General features: G+C 43.5%; 1 protein-coding gene across 2 annotated transcripts in view; it reads right to left on the bottom strand.

Moving 5' to 3' along the window:
• Window positions 1-7,163: 7,163 nt before the first annotated feature.
• Window positions 7,164-20,742, bottom strand: part of ralaa (v-ral simian leukemia viral oncogene homolog Aa (ras related)) — a 33,212-nt gene continuing 19,633 nt past the window's right edge. Inside the window, exons 4-5 of one of the 2 annotated variants that reach the window (XM_055633828.1) lie at window positions 16,548-16,722; window positions 7,164-9,945 (exon numbers count right to left, since the gene is read on the bottom strand). In XM_055633828.1, coding sequence (XP_055489803.1) covers window positions 9,823-9,945; window positions 16,548-16,722 — 298 coding nt within the window. In that variant the 3' untranslated portion in view covers window positions 7,164-9,822. Of the gene's footprint in view, window positions 9,946-15,504; window positions 15,640-16,547; window positions 16,723-20,742 lie in introns of those variants that run through there. The other variant, XM_055633829.1, reaches the window with a different exon arrangement.

The following is a 20,742-nucleotide window of genomic DNA, read 5'->3' on the forward strand; positions in this document are numbered from 1 at the left end:
GAAAGTTTGGAGTGTAGTAGCTCTGGCACAATGATTCAGATTCAGATTCAGATTCAATTTTAATTGTCATTGTCAGTGTACAGTACAGAGACAACGAAATGCATTTAGCATCTCCCTTGAAGAGCGACATAGCAAACGATTTGAATTTAAAAAAATAAAATAATAAGTGTCCGGGTGGGGGGGGGGGGGGGGGTGATTGGCGGTCACCGAGGTACGTTGTTTAGTAGAGTGACAGCCGCCGGAAAGAAGCTGTTCCTCGACCTGCTGGTTCGGCAACGGAGAGACCTGTAGCGCCTCCCGGATGGTAGGAGGGTAAACAGTCCATGGTTGGGGTGAGAGCAGTCCTTGGCGATGCTGAGCGCCCTCCGCAGACAGCGCTTGCTTTGGACAGACTCAATGGAGGGGAGCGTGGAACCGGTGATGCGTTGGGCAATTTTCACCACTCTGCAATGCCTTCCGGTCGGGTTGTGTCATCATCTGGGGCTGTAGAAAGCATCTTGTCCGGCAACATCACAAACTGGTTTGGGAACTGCTTTGCCCAGGACTAGAAGGCTCTGCAGAGATGGGGAGTCCATTGTGTCAATGGTGTTGAACGCAGAGCTAAAATCAACAAACAACATCCTTGCATAGGTCCCCTGGCGGTCTAGGTGCTGGAGGATGAAGTGCAGGCCCAGGTTGAATGCGTCATCCATAGATCTATTGGCCCGATATGCAAACTGCAGAGGTATTTTTCGTGATATTTTTCAGCTTGGCCATCACAAGCCTTTCAAGGGTCTTCATGATTACAGAGGTCAGTGCGACAGGCCTGTAGTCATTAAGACCAGTAATCCTTGCCTTTTTGGGTAAAGGGACAATAGTGGAGACTTTGAAGCAGGCAGGAACAGTACAGGTTTGCAGGGACTGATTGAAAATGTCTGTGTAGACTGGTGCCAGTTGTTCGGCACAGAGCTTGAGAGTAGTGGGGGAAACATTGTCCAGTCCTGGAGATTTCCGGCTTTTCTGTCTTCTGAACAGCCTCTCCACCTCCTCTATTTTTATTGTTGATGATGGATAAGTGATGTTGTACAGCACGGAGGGGGCGGGTAAATGGGTGTGAAGTGGTGATTAGAGAGGGAAGGATGGGAAAGGGTCTAGTCTTTTCAGACTGGAGTCTTGCTTTAGGTAGGTGTGAAGTGGTGAATGGGGAGTAGTGGGTGTAGAAGGGTCCATTCTTTGCAGACTGGTGTCTGGCTGTGTTTGTTGAGGATGGTGTACCAGGGTTACGTTTCTGCTTGTCAAACCTGCAGTAAATTTCATTTAGGTCATTGGGCAGCGGATGATTGTCCAAAGAGCAGGGGGCTTTCCTCTTGTAGCTGGTGATTTGTGGCAAGCCCTTTCAAACTGTAGAAGAGTCACAAGCTGAGAACTTGCTCCTCAACTTCTCAGCATACCTTTCCTTAGCAGCTCTTCGGCCGAATGCACTACTCTCTGCAGAGCCTTCTAGCCCTGGGCAAAGCAGTTCCCAAACCAGATTGTGATGTTGACGGACAAGATGCTTTCTACAGCCCCAGAGTAGAAGCACTGAAGGATCCTCAGAGAGACTCTGAATTTCCTCAGCTGCCTGAGGTGGTAAAGGCGCTGCCTTGCCTTACTCACCAGTGCGGCAGCGTGTGTTGTCCATGTCAGATCCTTTGTGATGTGGACTCCCAGGTATTTAAAGTAGCTCACCCTATCCACAGTAGCTCCATTTATCTCCAGTGGTGTGTACGTCCTCGGATGTTGTGCCCTTCTAAAGTCCACAATCAGCTCCTTAGTTTTTATGACATTCAAGAGGATGTTGTCATGACACCAGAGTGCCACATCAGCCACCTCCTCCCGGTAGGCCTTCTCATCGTTATCGGAGATCAGGCCCATCACCACAGTGTCATCAGCAAACTTGATTATGGTTGGAGCTGAACCTGGCCACACAGTCATGTGTGTACAGGGAGTACAGTAGGGGGCTGAGGACGCAACCATGGGTGAGGGTGTTCAGGGTGAGGGTGTTCCAGGCATGTGCCGTCAGGGTAGGCAAGGTAGGCAGTGCCCACTCTGCCTAAAATTATAAAATTATTTTATATATATAATTATGCTTCCCAAAGAGATCGATCTCTTGGGAGGCATAATTGTCCCGTGCCTTTCATCCGCAGTACATTTAAAACGCGGAAATATGTGCTACTCATGGGCCGTCGACGATGCTTCAAGCCATCAGTGGCAACAGCTGAAATTCTTCCTTTACACTGTGATCTGCGTGCATGTGCTGCACTGCGCATGCGCACCATCCTACTGCGCATGCGCAGGTTTCTTGGCAGGTTTTTCAAAGATGGATAGTGATTACCTGAAGAGTTTCTCGAAGCAAACATATGAGGAAAAGACCAAAATAATTGAAAATGGCAGACCAACGCTGGAACTTAAAGAACTTCAACAGCGCAAAGGAACAAAAATAATCAGAGCATTTAAAACAGCTTGGTGCAACAGGGAGCAAAAAGAAGAATGGATTTTGTGTACAAATAATATGGTAAGCAAATTTCTTTGAGCTATATGTTTTTAAATACTTTATTAAGAGATAGGACCTATTGAAGACAAATTACTTGATAAAAGTCGAGAGAACAATCATCACATGCGCGGTTTCCAAGTTTTTTTAAACCCGACTGACAGCTCGCCGGGGAGAGAACAATCTGAGCATGCGTGGTTTTCCAGATTTTTAAAAGCCACTGCCAACCCTGACTACTTACTCACGACACGTGCCTGGGGTGATCGTTGTATGTCTTCCCATCTTGACTACCTGGGGCCTGGTGGTGAGAAAGTCCAGGACCCAGGCACACAGGGGAGTGTTAAGCCCCAGTTCCAGCAGCTTCTCAGCAAGTCTGGTGGGGACTATCGTATTGAAGGCTGAACTGAAGTCAATGAACAGCATCCTCACATAGCCCCCCTTCTGGCTGTCAAGGTGAGAGAGAGCGGCGTGCAGAACCTGGGAGACCGCATCGTCCATGGATCTGTTCGGACGGTATGCGAACTGTAGCGGGTTCATGTTGGGAGGGAGGAAGGCGCAGATGTGGTTCTTGATCAGCCTCTCGAAGCATTTCATGACCACCAAGGTGAGGGCCACCAGTTGGTAGTCATTCAAACAAGCTGGAGAGGCATTCTTTGGTACAGTGTCTGAGTTCTGCAGTAAACCAGGGCTTGTTGTTGAACCAGGTCCGGGTCCTAGTTGGAATGCAACTGTCCTCACAAAAGCTGTCCTATGATGATAGTGTCTGTATACTCATCGAGTCTTGTGAGTGCTTCCCTGAACACATTCCAATCCATTCAGTCAAAGCAGGATTGTAGGCTCTCAATGCCCTCGCTTGTCTACCTTTTCGTTGTTCTGACCACAGGCTTAGTAGATTTTCTTTCAGCCTTCTATGTCGGAATAAGGTGAACTAGACAATGATCAGAGAGACACAGACAACACGATTGAAGTAATATTATGACTAAGTAGTGATTTAATTTTCCTTCCATTGGGTGGTCTGAAATGTGAATCTTATTTGTCCATTTTCAAAACACAAATCAGCTGCCCAGGAACAAATAGGAATGATCTGTTACAGCATGGTTTCTGAATACAAGGGGAAAAGTGGCACTTTTAGAAGTGTGGAGAACATTTTTGAGCATCCATTTTGGACATTGGAGGTTATGTCATATTTGATTTTGCATGATGGTGTCTGAGCAAGGCAACTCTGTGCATTGGCCTCAGAGGATCTACATCAATCTGCTAGAATCGTTTCACTCTTTCAAATATGCATTCTAACAGAATTGCTGTTTCATTCTGCATGGCCGGTTCTCTTTGTTTTTGTTCTCTTAATTCACTTTTGCACTCCGTGTAGTCATGTATGCATTATTGCACTCATGCATGGTATAACCTGTCTGGATAGCACACAAAAAAAATCTGCTTCACAAAAATATCTCAATACACACGGCAATAACAAACCAATGTCTTTCCTCTTAATAATCAATCACAATAATACTTTTAACACAATCACAATTTCCTCTTAATAATTCACCTGACTTGTTACCTAGAAGTCCCACGATGGCCACCTATCCTTCTTAGTCTTCTACTACCATATCCTAAAAACTCTGTCTTCTGGTGTACCACCAACCCTTGCCACTTTGTACTCCCAACTTTGCATTAGCTGTCTCTCTCCCTTCATTCCAGACCAGTCTTGCGATAATGTCAAATGGTACAAAATAAAAGTTATGTGCGAGGTGAAATGAGTAGGGTTGACACTAATGGCCTAGACAGAAATTGGGGTGGAAGGCATAGGTTGTCTTGCTAATCATGCTATGTACGTTCTCATCCAAATCATTGATATAGATGACAAATAGCAATAGACCCAACACCGAACCCTCATTAGTCACAGGCCTCCAGTCCAAAAAGCAACCTTCCATCACTCATTGCTTCCTTCCATGAAGCCAATTTTCTATCCATTCAGTTATCTCCCCATGGATCCCATGGGATCTAACTTTCCAGAGCAGCTTATCATGCAGAACCTGTTGAATACCTTGCTGAAATCCATATGTCTACAGCTCTGCCCTCATCAACCAAAAACTCAGATTTGTGAGGCACGACCTCCCACGTGTAAAACCATGGTGACTATCCTAATCAGCCCTTGTCCATCTAAATGCATGTATATCCTATCCCTTCAGAATACTCCTAGTAACTTTCCGACCACCGATGTTAAGCATACTGGCCTGTAGTTCCCAGCCTTTTCCCTGCAGTCCTATAGACACCCTCGAGTCCGCTGGCACCTCTCCTGTATTTCATGATGACTTGTAAATCTCAGCCAGTGCTCCTGCAATTTCCTCTCAAGCTTCCCACTTGGATATATCTGAACAGACTCAGATTTGTCCACCTTTGTACCAGCCCCTCGACTGTAATACTGACTGCTCTCATGAGACTTGCATTGATTGCCCCAAGTTCCTTGGTCCTCCTGTCATTCTCCACGGTAAAAACAGAGAAATACTGATTGAGGACTTTACCCATCTTTTGTGGCTCCACGCAGTATTGACTGCTTTGATTCCTGAGGGTTCACACACTCTCTGGTTACCCTTGTTTTTTCATTAGGTACTTATAAAATCTCTTGGTATTATCCTTAATGCTATCTGACAGAGCTATCTCCTGTCCTTTTTGCCCTTCTGATTTCCTTTTTTCAGCTTGCTCCTTGGATCCAGAAACTCCTCCAGGGATACATTTGATCCCAGCTGCCCATATCTGTCCAATGCCCCCTTCTTACCCTTGACCAAAGGCTCAATTTCCCTCCTCTTCCATGCTTCCTTACCCTTCACTGTAACAGTGGCATGCACGTCCTGAACTCTTGTCAGCACACTTTAAGAAAAAAATCCCACTTTCCTGATGTTCCTTAACCTTCAAACTACTTATGTTCCCGTCTCATACCCTCAAATTTGGTCTTGCCCCAACGTAGCATTTTAACTCGTGGGCCCGCTATCCCACCGATCCATAACTATCTTAAATCTAATCGAACAGTGGTCACTAGTCCCAAAAGACTCACCCAAGAACACTTCATCCACTTGCCCCTCCCAATTGCCCAAGACTAGATCAAGCTTTGCCCTCTCCCATGTGCGGCCCTCTACATATTGCAGTGGAAAACTCCCCTGAACCCATTTCACAAATTCCACCTCAACTAAACCTTTTGCACTGATATTCCCACTCAATATTGGGAACGTTAGTATTCCATACGACAACCATATTAAATCTGCAGCTGTCTGCAATCTCCGGCCACATTTGCTCTTCTAATACCCGTCGACTATTTGGGGGCTGTAGTACATCCCTCCTCTATTAGGTCTAAACATTTGAATCCCTGTCCCCTCCTCGGGCACACATTCATTTCCTCTATCTTTCTGTTCTTCCTCTCACTAGCAAGTGGCACTAGAAGGAATCCCAAGATCCCTACCCCAGAGATCCTGCTTTTCAGCCTTTTACCCAATTCCCTATACTCGTGGTGCAGAACCTCCTTCCACTTCCTACCTATATCATTTGTGTCAACATGTACAACTTCCAGCTGCTTTCCCTCCCCCTTGAAGATGTCATGCAGCCACTCAGATACATCCTGGACCCTGGCACCATGGAGACAGCACAACACCCTAGAGTCTCTGTTGCTGCTGTAGAATCTCCTGTGTGCAACCCAAACTATAGTCGCCTGCCACTATGACTCTGCCTGATGTCGCCCTTCCATGCTGGGTTGGTGTCACCGACCTGCCTGTTACTGCTGTTCAACCTCGTTGTTGTCCTGCTCAATAGAATCCAAGATGGTGTACCTGTTTTGAAGAGTGTGGTCAATTAGATCATCTGTACGCCATGCCTAATTCCCTTCCTCGTAGTCAACTTCCTTCTCTCTCCCTAGACCTTCAGTGTGACGACCTCGCTATATGTCCTATTCAAGAAGCTCTCATTTTCCCGGATAATAGAAACATAGAAATTAGGTGCAGGAGTAGGCCGTTCGGCCCTTCGAGCCTGCACCGCCATTCAATATGATCATGGATGATCATATTGAGGTCATCCAGTTGCTGCTCCAGTTCCCTAACGTGGTCCTTAAGGAGCTGCACCTGGAGACAATTCCCACAGGGTCTCAAGTATTTACTCTTGCATTGGTGTTAAGAAGCCTTCAAAGCTTGAAGTCTGGGAATTTTTAATTGTCACCATTGGACAGCTTTTGACTAAATCTAAATACAAAGCTTTCTCCCCTGCTCTCCCCCCCCCCCCCCCCCCCCCCCTCAGCTCAACTAAGTCTGAAGGGTCTTGATCACATATGCCATCTGTCCATTCCCTCCACAGGATATCCACTGAGTTCATCCAGTAATTTTGTTTTTCTCAAATTATTCTATCCAAACACAAATGATTCCTCATACATTCCTTCTTAACATCAGAGACTTCCTCTAATTATCACAATGCTATCTGGTCAATGCTGCTAGTTGCTTGTTAGTAATTGCTTCCGATTCAGTGTCCTGATGGTATCTCACCTCTCGTGATAATAACTTAATTTCTTGTAAGGGAATGGAATTGTGGCTAAAGTTACTTTTCTTGGCACAAATATTTGCAGAACATAAAAATATATTATTAGCAACCAAAGTGATGCTGCATAAGAAATACAAGAGGCTGTAAAAACACAATTTTATTTCGGGTGGTTTAACATACAATTAAAATTGTTGTCGGGCAAGGGCATCAGCTTTCATCACTTAACCGTGTTTTTCAGCTTCATTACACCATAATAGCCTAGCTTCACATTTATCGTGAGCCTCAGGTTAGTAGTTAGATTCAAATTCACACTTCCATACAAATTTCACAGCTATGCAATGCACAAAGTAGAAAAAAAGGGTCCAAACTAAAGTCTAAACAAGGCTTATATATATTGCAACAATTCATCACAGTATCCCCCAATTCTATACAATACAAATAAACCCCTAGTGTGAAAAACACATTGAATATACATGTGAAAAGGCAAATGGTACATCTAAAAGACTAAATAATATTCAATAGAGTATACATTCTAAATTCCCAGCACTCCAGCTTTAGTGACATTGTCCTCACGTTTCTCGTTGAACTTTGAAGAATTCATCTGCACCTTTGTTAAAATTAGTCTTATCCTCTGCCAAATGAAAGTGAATAAATTGGAATGGATGTGGTTTCAAACCAAACATATAATTCTTCTACAATTTCTTCAGGTTCTCTGCAGGGCTGGAAGCTGTAAAACGGACAACACATATTTCTACAGAAATTGTATAACTGCTATTGGAACTAAAATGCATCATTTAATTGTATTGTGTTCTAGACCATTAGGACCAAAAGTATGGCACTGTTTTACAGGACTGAAGTTCTTTTTAGCAGATTTCATCTGCATAATTCATTTACCACATTCATATTGGATGTCACCTGTAAAAGTTTTAATTTAAGGCATATTCAGATAAGTTTATATTTACAAGTTTTACATTGCTTTGCTACAGTACAGCCCAGCTTGATTATATGCACATCTATTGTGCATTAGTGAATCATTTGAAAAATCAAAACTTTGCTTCAGATTTCCACTTACAATTACTTTGATATGACAAAGTGAAATCTATTTACATGCAATTCTAGCAAGTTAAATAAACACAAAACCTGAATAGTGTCCCAGTTTATTGACCTGAGACTTAAGCAAACCCAGCAACTCATGCTCACTGAAATCATTCTAGCACTCCCATATTATGAGAGCGTAACTTCAGGCCTTCTAAATTTTATACTTGAACCATCTTGCCAAATGGGAAATGCACATCTTGGAAGACAGAATGTTGCACCCAATCATAAAATACTCTTAAATGTTTTCACATAGATGCACTGGAAAAAAACAGCTGTTCATCTGCTGATTAATACATGTTCAGTGACTTTCTGGGTGGGCAGGTTATGTTAAAATATCTTGAAACTTTATCTTATACAAGTTAGTAAAGCAAAAACAAACCAAGCCCATATTCAAGCAAAGCACCAAAATTAAAATTTAGTACGAACAAGCCCCATTGTTAACCCAAAGTGAAAAGCGCATCAATTCAGTGGTGGCGATATAATAAATTACTTGTAGTTTAAAAACTGGAGATCGTAATTCAAGCTCAAGCATTTGCAACATAGCTCTCGATTTTTAGTGTCAATATCAAAACACAACAAAGTCAGATCTTTGCAAAGTCAGATTCAAAGCAAAACAAAATGTAGTCTGTTTTAGGAACACAATACTTAATCATGTAAAATATCTTCAATTGACCCACTGACAAAATAGTAGAGTTCAACAGCAAATGCTCTTGTACTTACTTAGACCACGTCAATAAGACTTAGAAAATATGTACTATATTTTGTTATTGAGTCCCAATGATTTAAAAATTCCATGAACTCCTGACATCTCACAAAATAAACTGGTATACAATACTGCAAAAGAAAACAGTGGTAAACGTGCATGTGCAAATTTTTCCTATTAATTTCACAGTGCCAAAGAAGCATAATTTTGCTTTGTAACCTGCATCATCAGAAATACAGCTCCAAATTAAAAGCTGATAATGGGTTATCAACGTATTCAAAAGGTCAAAATGATGCAAAATGTCCACAGGTAAGCTGCCAATAACTCATACTAATCTTTTTTGAGATTCACTGTTTCACAGTTTAATCTGTTTCATTCTTAGTGACACTTTCCAAACCAGAATGCACCAAGTTTTGTCTCACATAGCAACAGCTTAGGATCATTCTTGATGGAAGTGCATTTGATAAAAAATTCAAAGGTGAAAAACGAGCATTACTAACTGAACTTGTAGATAGAGTTTTTTTTTAAAGCACACAAATTTGGCAAGAGCAATCTCCACTTCATACCAAATATTTATCTCCAAAATACTAGCACATAAAATAATTGTAGTAAGGTAACAAAAGAAATATTATAGAGAATCTGCAAAGTTAAATAGCTCGGGCTCAAAATGATTTAACAAAATGCATTACTTTGAGAGAGAAATGAGTTACCTCTTCATTTTGTAATTTAATTGACTGAACCGATTAACCTTTCCCAGAAGATCCATTTAAATAACCTTCCAACGGTACGTAGTAAAACGATAAACCCAAAGCAAGTGACAGCACAAAAGCACTTTGGATTGACATTAAACCTCCTGATCCTTTGTCGTGATGTTGGCTCCAATTCATGTTTTCCGAAAGCTGCATATGCAAGTCATAATGTTCCTTCAATCACTGACAGAACAGCAAATGAAACGAGATACGTAGTACGTTTGGACTTGTAGTTTAGTCTGCCAAGTTTATAATATGCAGCACCTTTCCCGGATTCTTTTAGCTATGCTTTTCCTTTTCTTCTTTCCATTCTTCTCCTTGCTGTCTTCCATTTTTCTTGCTCTTATTTCCCTCATCAAATCAAAAAAAATCTTAAAGGAAAGAAATAACTTGAAGTAAGAAGTCTATACACAACATGGAAGAGATAAGACAGCAGCACTCTTGGAAGAATGAAAGCATTAAACAGGAAAATATTTATCACAGTTTCTTTTTTTTCCCGAAAATAAATCACAATTCAATAATCCCTTAACAAGGGGAACACGACATAATTTTTTCCAGTAGCAGATACAAGGTCACAGGGGGGGGGGGGGGGGCGTAAATCCTGGGGACATACACACGTCCCCTCCATGTTTTGAGAGGTGGGGGACAATCCTCTTCGCCCCACCCCGTTTTGTAATCCGTATTTTAAAACTCAGTGGAAAAAAAGCAATTAGAAATCTACGCTTTCCGCGAGACAGTGGGGGTGGGACTAATGATCGAGGGCGCCGATTAGACGAGAGATACGTCAGTCAGCAAGCAGTGTGGGGAGGGGGGACCATGTTTCGGCGCGATCATTGGAGGAGAGAGTTGTCGGTCGGAGGCGGAAGTAGGGGGGTGGGACTGAGGATAGAGGGCAGTGATTGGAGGAGGGAGACGTCTGTGGAGCAAAGATCATTAGAGCGGAGCTTGTACCAGCCCGTTCACGGGGCTTTTCATCACCCGGCCTGGCCCGGATCTTCCACCGCCTCGCAGTCAAATTGCTGTATCGAGGCTCCCGATGTTGAAGCCCCGCGAATGGGTCGATTGAAGCCCCACAATTCGGGGCGGACAAAGCTGCTATTGCTGGAGTTCGGAGTTGGTCACCAACCAGGTCAACTCCCGATGTTACCGCCCACAGGCCCAAGAAATTGTGTCGTCCCCATGTTTAGATAGCGATTTCCGTGCCTGCAAGGTCACAATAGCAAAAAATGAAGGAATCCTCCTATCGTGACCCATTCAAATAGGACTGTTCCTCCCTTCTTTCTTCAGCCAAACAAAACTACAGAACTAGGCCAACGGAGACTTGAAATCTAAAGAATTTCTACTGGCCAGTGATCTTAACATGTGGTCAGAATGGTACTAGAGTATTCTGAGGGATACAGGCACTTGGATGGATAAGGGCCGATTAGGGATAGTCAACATGGTTTTGTACGTGGGAGGTCGTGTCTCACAAATCCGATTCAATGTTTTTGAGGATGTGATCAAAAAGGTCGATGAAGTCAGAGCTAGGCGTTGTATGCATGAATTATAGTACGCCGTTTGAAAGGATTCCTCATGGAAGCCTGCTCTGCAACGTAAGATCCTATCGGATTCAAGGAGAGATAGCTGAATGGACTGGAGGCCTGTGACTAGCAGTGTGCCTCAGGGTTTGGTGCTGGGTGCATCGCTGTTTGTCAGCCATATCAATGATTTGCATGAGAACATACACGACAAGATCAGCAAGTTTGCAGACGACGCAAAAGTGGATGATATCGTAGAAATTGTGGATGGTTGTCAAAATTTACAGCAGGATCTTGATTGGTTGGCCAGGTGGGCTGAGGAATAGATTCAGATTCAACTTTAATTGTCAGTGTACAGTACAGAGACAACGAAATGCAGTTAGCATCTTCCTGGAAGAGCGACATAGAATATGATTTCAATAAATAAATCTATTTACATGCATACAGTCATAATGTTTTTCCTGTGGGAGGAGTGTCCGGGGGGGGGGGGGGGTTTGGACAGACTCAATGGATGGGAGCACGGAACCGGTGATGCGTTGGGCAATTTTCACCACCCTCTGCAGTGCTTTCCGGTCGGAGACAGAGCAGTTGCCATACCATACTGTGATACAGTTGGTAAGGATGCTCTCGATGATGCAGCAGTAGAAGTTCACCAGAATCTGAGGAGACAGATGGACCTTCTTCAGTCTCCTCAGGAAGAAGAGACGCTGGTGAGCCTTCTTGACCAGAGTTGAGGTGTTGTGGGTCCAAGAGAGGTCATCGGAGATGTTGACCCCCAGGAACCTGAGCTGGAAACACGTTCCACCTCCGTCCCGTTGATGTGGATGAGGGTGTGCGTGCCGCCCCTAGACTTCCTGAAGTCTACAATGAGCTCCTTGGTCTTCTTGGAGTTAAGGGCCAGGTTGTTGTCAGCGCACCATGCTGCTAGGAGCTGGACCTCCTCTCTATAGGCCGACTCATCGTTGTTGCTGATGAGGCCAATCACTGTTGTATCATCTGCATACTAGATGATGGTGTTAGTACCATGTACAGGTGTGCACTCGTAGGTGAAGAGGAAGTAGAGGAGGGGGCTCAGCACACAGCCCTGTGGAACGCCGGTGTTCAGGGTGAGGGTTGAAGAGGTGTGCTTGTCTAACCTTACAGACTGGAGTCTGTTGGTTAGAAAGTCCAGTATCCAGTTGTAGTTGATGAAACTTAATGCAATGAAATATGAGGTGTTGCATTTTGGGTACACTGACATGGGCAAACCTACACCGTGAACGGTATTGTGTTCAGTTTTGGGAACCATGTTATGGGAAAGATGTTGTCATGTTGGAAAGGGTGCAGAGAAGATTTACGAGAATGTTGCAAGGACTCGAGGGCCTGATATAGGGAGATAGCAGGCTAGGACTATTCCTTGGTGCGCAGGAGGACGTGGGGTGATCTTATTGAGGTGTGCAAAATCATGAGAGGAATAGAATGGGTAGATGCGCAGAGTATCTTGCCCAGAGTAGGAGAATTGAGAACCAGTAGACTTAGGTTTAAGGTGATATGGGGAGGATTTAATAAGAACAGCGGGCACAGCAGTAGAGTTGCTGCCTTATAGTGCCAGAGACCCGGGTTAAAGTTTGTACGTTCTCCCAGTGACCTGCGTGACTTATCTCCGAGATCGTCTCTGCAGATATACAGGTTTGTCGGTTAATTGGCTTGGTATAAGTTTAAAATTGTCCCTCCTGTGTAGGAAAGTGTTAATGTGAAGGGATCGCTGGTCAGCACCGACATGGTGGGCCAAAGTGCCTGTTTCCACGCTGTATCTCTAAACTAAACAAGGAACCCGAGGGGTAGCTTTTTCAAGCAAAGGTTGGTAGGTGTATGGACCAGCTGCTAGAGGAGGTAGTTGAGGCAGGTACTATCGCAACTTTCAAGAAACATTTGGACAGATATGGGCCAAATGCAGGCAGGCGGGAGTAATGTAGATGGGACACATTGGCCTGTGTGGGCACTTTGGGCTTAAGGGGCTGTTTCCATGCTATGTGCAGGGCAATATTTTGTTAAGCACAGAGAGCAGTGGATGATGGAAGTGGTGCCAGTGCTGGGGGTGGAGGCAGTTTATGGAAGTGCCATTTAAGAGTTTTTGAGACAGGTTCAAGGATATGTAGGGAATGAAGGAATACGATTCGCATGCAGGCAGATTATTTGAACCCAGCACCATGTTCTACATAGACATTGTACGCCAAAGGGCATGTTCCTGTGCTGTTTTATGTTCCATCTGTTAAAATAAATTGACATTTTAAAGTCATCAGCCTGAAACTCCAGTTAGGCTGTGGGCTAAGAAGCTTTTTCGTTCAAGTTTGTGACTCAAATCATGTATTTACGTGTATTTTTAACATATTGTGTAAACATATTATATAAATCATACCTGAAACTCGTCAAGAACAAAACCTGCACATTTTTTAAAAATATGACAAAAACTTCCAATTTTCCAAGTAGTAATTGTCCAAACAATGCACGTTTGACATTGAGGTCAGACGCAAATTGACCAATCCCGCGCTTTGTTTTATGGTCCCTAGGCCCTGGGATCATGGCTGCCTCCTCATTACATCAAAACAATAACAAGGTTTCCAAGGAATAAAGGTAATGCTAACCTTGCTGATAATTTTGTTTTTCAATTGATTTATCTTTATAAAGATATGATGTGAACTGTTAAATAAAAATGATAAATAACAAATGTAGAGTTAGGGACAGGGTGGGTCGGTCGGGCTTGTCAGCAGGCCGAAGGATGCTGTGAAGGATCGGTCGGGATGTCGGGCCGTCGGTGGGTGGTGAGAGTGGTCAGGTCACCGGTGGTGGTGAGAGTGGTCAGGTCACCGTGGGTGCTGGAGTGGTTGGACAGCCGGTGGATGCTGCGAGGGGTCGGTCGGGCTGTCGGTAGGCCGGTGTTGCAGCGAGCGAGTGGGCGGTCCGACGGAGCCGGCGTTATGGTGGTGCTGAATGTGGCCCGGGTGGCGTGCAGGTCAGTACTGTTCCCCACCATCATCATCATCAAGAAGGGGGGGGGTTAGGGTTAAGGTTAGGCATTTTCCTGTCAGTGGAAGATGCCTTTGCCTCCCAGCCTGGCACTGCCCAGTCCCATTAGGGCCATGACCCCCCACTCTGCACACTGGCAGTCAGTGGGGTTCAGTAAACGGGAAACCTACAGGAACTATCCTCATCCATTAATTAGGCTGGTTCAGGATCGGACCTCTGCGGCAGTCTCATTCAAAAAACACACAATTATATTCATATTATTTTTATATATCATTTTTATATATAATATAATATAATCCTACACCTACAAGGCGAAATCAGGAGGCAGCTCGAATGTCCGCGAAACATCACTCCCTGATGAGCTCAATGCGTTTTATGCACTCTTTGATAGGGAGAACACCAATGTGCCTTCCCGAGCCCCCATTCGCTGTGATGGTATTTCAGTCTCAGTCACAGAGGCCGACGTCAGGAAATCCTTCAGAGGGGTGAACCCTCGAAAAGTGCCTGGACCTGATGGAATACCAGGCTGTGTTCTAAAAACCTGTGCGGATCAACTGGCTGGAGTTTTTACGGACATTTTCAACCTCTCACTTCTGAGATCTGAGGTTCCCACCTGCTTCAAAAGGGCATCAATTATACCAGTGCCCAAGAAGAGTAAGGTGACGTGCCTTAATGACTATCGACCTGTGGCACTAACACCTGTGGCGATGAAGTGCTTTAAGAGGTTGATCATGGCACAAATCAACTCCTACCTCAACAAAAACCTGGACCCACTGCAGTCCGCTTACCGCCCAGTCTGCTCTGGACCACTTGGACAACAAAAACTCATATGTCAGGCTGTTATTCATTGATTACAACTCAGCTTTTAATACAATCATCCCCTCCAAGCCGGTTACCAAACTCACAGAACTGGGTCTCTGCGCATCTCTCTGCAATTGGATCCTCGACTTCCTCATTCTCAGACCACATACTGTTCGTATTGGTGGAAATATGTCAGACTTGATAACAATCAGCACGGGACCACCTCAAGGCTGCGTGCTCAGCCCCCTCATACTCTATAACTCTACACTCTATACTCATGAATGCATAGCCGGTCATAGTGCGAACTCCATCATCAAGTTCGCTGACGACATCACTGTTGTGGGACGTACCACTGATGGGGATGAGTCAAGAGTATAGAAGAGAGATCGAGCAACTGTCCATATGGTGCCAGCACAATAACCTGGCCCTCAACACCAGCAAAACCAAGGAACTGATTGTGGACTTTGGAAGGAGTAGGATGGGGACCCACAGTCCTGTTTATATCAACGGGTCGATGGTTGAAAGGGTCAAGAGCTTCAAATTCCTGGGCGTGCACATCTCTGAAGATCTTTCCTGGTCCGAGAACACTGATGCAATTATTAAGAAAGCACATCAGCGCCTCTACTTCCGGAGAAGATTACGGAGAGTCGGTTTGTCAAGGAGGACTCTAACTTCTACAGGTGCACAGTAGAGAGCATGCTGACCGGTTGCATCGTGGCTTGGTTCAGCAACTTGAGCGCCCTGGAGAGGAAAAGACTACAAAAAGTAGTAAACACTGCCCGGTCCATCATAGGCTCTGACCTCCCTTCCATCGAGGGGATCTATCGCAGTCGCTGCCTCAAAAAGGCTGGCAGTATCATCAAGGACCCACACCATCCTGGCCACACACTCATCTCCCTGCTACTTCAGGTAGAAGGTACAGGAGCCTGAAGACTGCAACGACCAGGTTCAGGAATAGCTACTTCCCCACAGCCATTAGGCTATTAAACTTGACTCGGACAAAACTCTGAACATTAATAGCCTGTTATAAATCTGTTATTTGCACTTCATCAGTTTATTTATTCATGTGTGTATATATTTATATAATGGTATATGGACAACCTGATCCGTTTTTGTAGTCAATGCCTACTAAGTTCAGTTGTGCTGAAGCAAAGCAAGAATTTCATTGTCCTGTCAGGGGCACATGACAATAAACTCACTTGAACTAATTATACATAATTATATATGATTACAATCATATTCACGTCATATATATTTTTATGATGTTTTTATATATATATGGTATAATAAATGGTTTAAATAGACTGCAACATGGAAATAGGCTCCCCGTGGTGTAATATGGGCATTGGACACTAGATGGATTTACTTTTTTCGATCTCATTTTCTAATTAGTTTAATTAATTAATGTGCAACTTTTGGCACTGCCGAATTATAACTTTCTTCTCAATTATATTTTATCTAAATCTGTGCAAAATTTAATGTAATTCCGAGACATGGGTCATGAAAGTTGATTTCTAGACACATTTTTGATGCTCAGCCCACAGCCTAAGTTTCATGGTTGATGATGCATGTACTGAATATTTCTAAAATGTGTTTTTATTTCAGATTTCCAGCATCTATATTTTCCTTAGAAATTTCACTGAGCGCACCTTATCAACATGGGCTCTTGTTTTTGCAGATGTTTCTACGTAATTCACATTCCATTGTTCAGCTCTGCTCTTGGCCTCATCCGCAGACACTCGTCGTTTGTCATCCAAATCTGATTTATTACCAATTAGCAGAAAGGGAACATTCTCATCCTCCTTTACCCGTAGAATCTGTTCCCTGGAGAAGGTAAACCCCAAATCAGTCTTTTAAATTCTGTTTCATATTAATCCATAGAAGCATACTATTATAAACTAAAATTAACCAGACTACATCTTTCACATGAAAAAGGACAAATGGCAGGAGTATTTCAGCAGGTCAGGCAGGATTTCTGGATACCATGGATATCTGACGTTTCTGGTTGACACTCTTTTCAGACTGATTTAGGGGGTGGGGAGAAGAAAGCTGGAAAAACGTGGAGAGGCTGGACAAAGCATAGCATGTAATAGATCAGCACAAGCAAGGGATTTTTTGACAGGCAGATGGTCTGAACAAAGGCCCGACATAAGAACAATAGGAGTGAGATATGTTTGAAGAGTTGCAGATTGCGAATTTGGGAGAAGAAAGTAGCAGGAATGGAGAGTGGCTTCCAACCCAACCCAATAGCTTACAACCCATTGGTTTGGACGTTTAATTTTCCAATTTTAGGTAACCTCCAACCATTTTCCAGCTTTCCTCTCCACCTCCACCTTCAGTTTGAAGGGTCTTGATCCGAAACGTCACCTAACCATGTTCTCCAGAGACGCTGCCTGACCTGCTGAGTTACTCCTGCACTTTGTGTCCTTATGCGTATTAACCAGCATCTGCAGTTCTTTGTTTCTATATCTTTCATGTGAAAATGTAATAAGGGCACTATTACAACTCTGCATGTTAAATAGAGCATTTGATGGAAAATGTTAGTTACATTTTAAATTGGGGCTCATAACACACTCAAATATCTGAAATAATAAAATGGTCAAATTCTGCTTGTTGGAAACAAAAATTGACTATCACCCAACCCAATATTGCTTTCCTTGTTCTAGCTACTCCCTTAGCAGGTAAACATCTTAATTCTACACAGTAAAAACACAAAATACAATAGCATCGGTTGAGGAGATACAGTGGTGTAGCGGTAGAGTTACTGCCTTACAGCGCCAGAGACCCGGGTTCGATCTGACTACAGGTACTATCTGTAGGAAGTTCTTACATTCTCTCCATGACCTGCATGGGTTTTCTCCCACACTCCGAAGACGTACAGGTTCGTAGGTTCGTAGGGGGCGAGGGACTCAAATAGCGAAAGGTAATAGACAGAATGGGAGGCAGGAAGCAGAAAAGGGAAGCACTCGGACACAAGAGGAGAAAGAAAAAAAAGGAAATAAACAGAGAAGAAGAGACGGGGGGGTTTCTTAAATGTGCATATTTTAATGCTAGGAGCATTGTAAGAAAGATGGATGAGCTTAGAGTCTGTATAGACACCTGGAAGTATGATGTTGTGGCAATCAGTGAAACATGGTTGCAGGAGGGCTGTGATTGGAAACTAAATATTCCAGGATTTCGTTGCTTCAGGTGTGATAGAATTGGAGGGGCAAGAGGTGGAGGTGTTGCATTGCTAGTCAGGGAAGATATTATAGCAGTGCTTTGGCAGGATAGATTGGAGGGCTCATCTAGGGAGGCTATTTGGGTGGAACTGAGAAGTGGGAAAGGTGTAGCAACACTTATAGGGGTGTATTATAGACCGCCAAATGGGGAACGAGAATTGGAAGAGCAAATATGTAAGGAGATAGCAGATATTAGTAGTAAGCACAAGGTAGTGATTGTGGGAGATTTCAACTTTCCACACATAGACTGGGAAACACATTCTGTAAATGGGCTGGATGGTTTGGAGTTTGTAAAATGTGTGCAGGATAGTTTTTTGCAGCAATACATAGAGGTACCTACTAGAGGAGGGGCAGTGCTGGACCTCCTGTTAGGAAATGAGACGGGACAGGTGGCGGAGGTATGCGTTGGGGAGCACTTCGGGTCCAGTGATCACAATACCATTAGTTTCAATATAATTATGGAGAAGGTCAGAACTGGACCTAGGGTTGAGATTTTTGATTGGAGAAAGGCTAACTTTGATGAGATGCGAGATGATTTAAAAGGAGTGAACTGGGACATTTTGTTTTATGGGAAGGATGTAGAAGAGAAATGGAGGACATTTAAAGGGGACATTTTAAGAGTACAGAATCTTTATGTTCCTGTTCGGTTGAAAGGAAACAGTAAAAATTGGAAAGAGCCCTGGTTTTCAAGGGAAATTGGACATCTTGTTCGGAAAAAGAGGGATATCTACAATAATTATAGGCAGCATGAAGTAAATGAGGTGCTTGTGGAGTATAAGGAATGTAAAAATAATCTTAAGAAAGAAATTAGAAAAGCTAAAAGAAGATATGAGGTTGCTTTGGCAAGTAAGGTGAAAGTAAATCCAAAGGGTTTCTACAGTTATATTAATAGCAAAAGGATAACGAGGGATAAAATTGGTCCATTGGAGAGACAGAGTGGGCAGCTATCTGCAGAGCCAAAAGAGATGGGGGAGATATTGAACAATTTATTTTCTTCAGTATTCACCAAGGAGAAGGATATTGAATTATGTGAGGTAAGGGAAACGAGTAGAGTAGCTATGGATACTATGAGTTTCAAAGTAAAGGAAGTACTGACACTTTTGAAAAATATAAAAGTGGATAAGTCTCCAGGTCCTGACAGGATATTCCCTAGGACATTGAGGGAAGTTAGTGTAGAAATAGCCAGGGCTATGACAGAAATATTTCAAATGTCATTAGAAACGGGAATAGTCCCCGAGGATTGGCGTACTGCGCATGTTGTTCCATTGTTTAAAAAGGGTTCTAAGAGGAAACCCCAACAATTATAGACCTGTTAGTTTGACTTCAGTGGTGGGCAAATTAATGGAAAAGATACTTAGAGACAATATATATAAGCATCTAGAACAGGGTCTGATTAGGAACAGTGGGATTTGTGCCTGGAAGGTCATGTTTGACTAATCTTCTTGAATTTTTTGAAGGGTTACTAGGGAAATTGACGAGGGTAAAGTTTGGATGTGTCTATGGACTTTAGTAAGGCCTTTGACAAGGTTCCTCATGGAAGGTTGGTTAAGAAGGTTCAACTGTTGGTATAAATGCAGGAATAGCAATTAACAGTGGCTGATGATACCAGAGGGGTAATGGTGGGCTGTTTCTCGGGTTGGAGGCAGGTGACTAGTGGGGTGCCTCAGGGATCTGTGTTGGGTCCTTTGTTGTTTGTCATGTACATCAATGATCTCGATGAAGGGGTGGTAAATTGGATTAGTAACTATGCAGATGATACCAAGATAGGGGGTGTTGTGGATAATGAAGAGGATTTCCAAAGTCTACAGAGTGATTTAGGCCATTTGGAAAAATGGGCTGAAAGATGGCAGATGGAGTTTAATGCTGATAAATGTGAGGTGCTACACCTTGGCAGGACAAATCAAAATAGGACGTACATGGTAATTGGTAGGGAATTGAAGAATACAGTTGAACAGAGGGATCTGGGAATAACCGTGCAAAGTTCCTTGAAGGTGGAATCTCATATAGATAGGGTGGTAAAGAAAGCTTTTGGTATGCTAGCCTTTATAAATCAGAGCATTGAGTATAGGAGCTGGGATGTAATGTTAAAATTGTACAAGGCATTGGTGAGACCAAATCTGGAGTATGGTGTACAATTTTGGTCGCCCAATTATAGGAAGGATGTCAACAAAATAGAGAGAGTACAGAGGAGATTTACTAGAATGTTGCCTGGGTTTCAACAACTAAGTTACAGAGATAGGTTGAATAAGTTAGGTCTTCATTCTCTGGAGCGCAGAAGGTTAAGGGGGGGGGGGGACTTGATAGAGGTCTTTAAAATGATGAGAGGGATAGACAGAGTTGATGTGGACAAGCTTTTCCCTTTGAGAATAGGGAAGATTCAAACAAGAGGACATGACTTCAGAATTAAGGGACAGAAGTTTAGGGGTAACATGAGGGGGAACGTCTTTACTCAGAGAGTGGCAGCGGTGTGGAATGAGCTTCCAGTGGAAGTGGTATCGGCAGGTTTGTTGGTATCATTTAAAAATAAATTGGATAGGCATATGGATGAGAAGGGAATGGAGGGTTATGATATGAGTGCAGGCAGGTAGGACTAAGGGAAAAAAGGTTGTTCGGCACGGACTTG

This window comes from Leucoraja erinacea, chromosome 4 (genome assembly GCF_028641065.1).
Source record: "Leucoraja erinacea ecotype New England chromosome 4, Leri_hhj_1, whole genome shotgun sequence".
In the NCBI taxonomy this organism is placed as follows: domain Eukaryota; kingdom Metazoa; phylum Chordata; class Chondrichthyes; order Rajiformes; family Rajidae; genus Leucoraja; species Leucoraja erinaceus.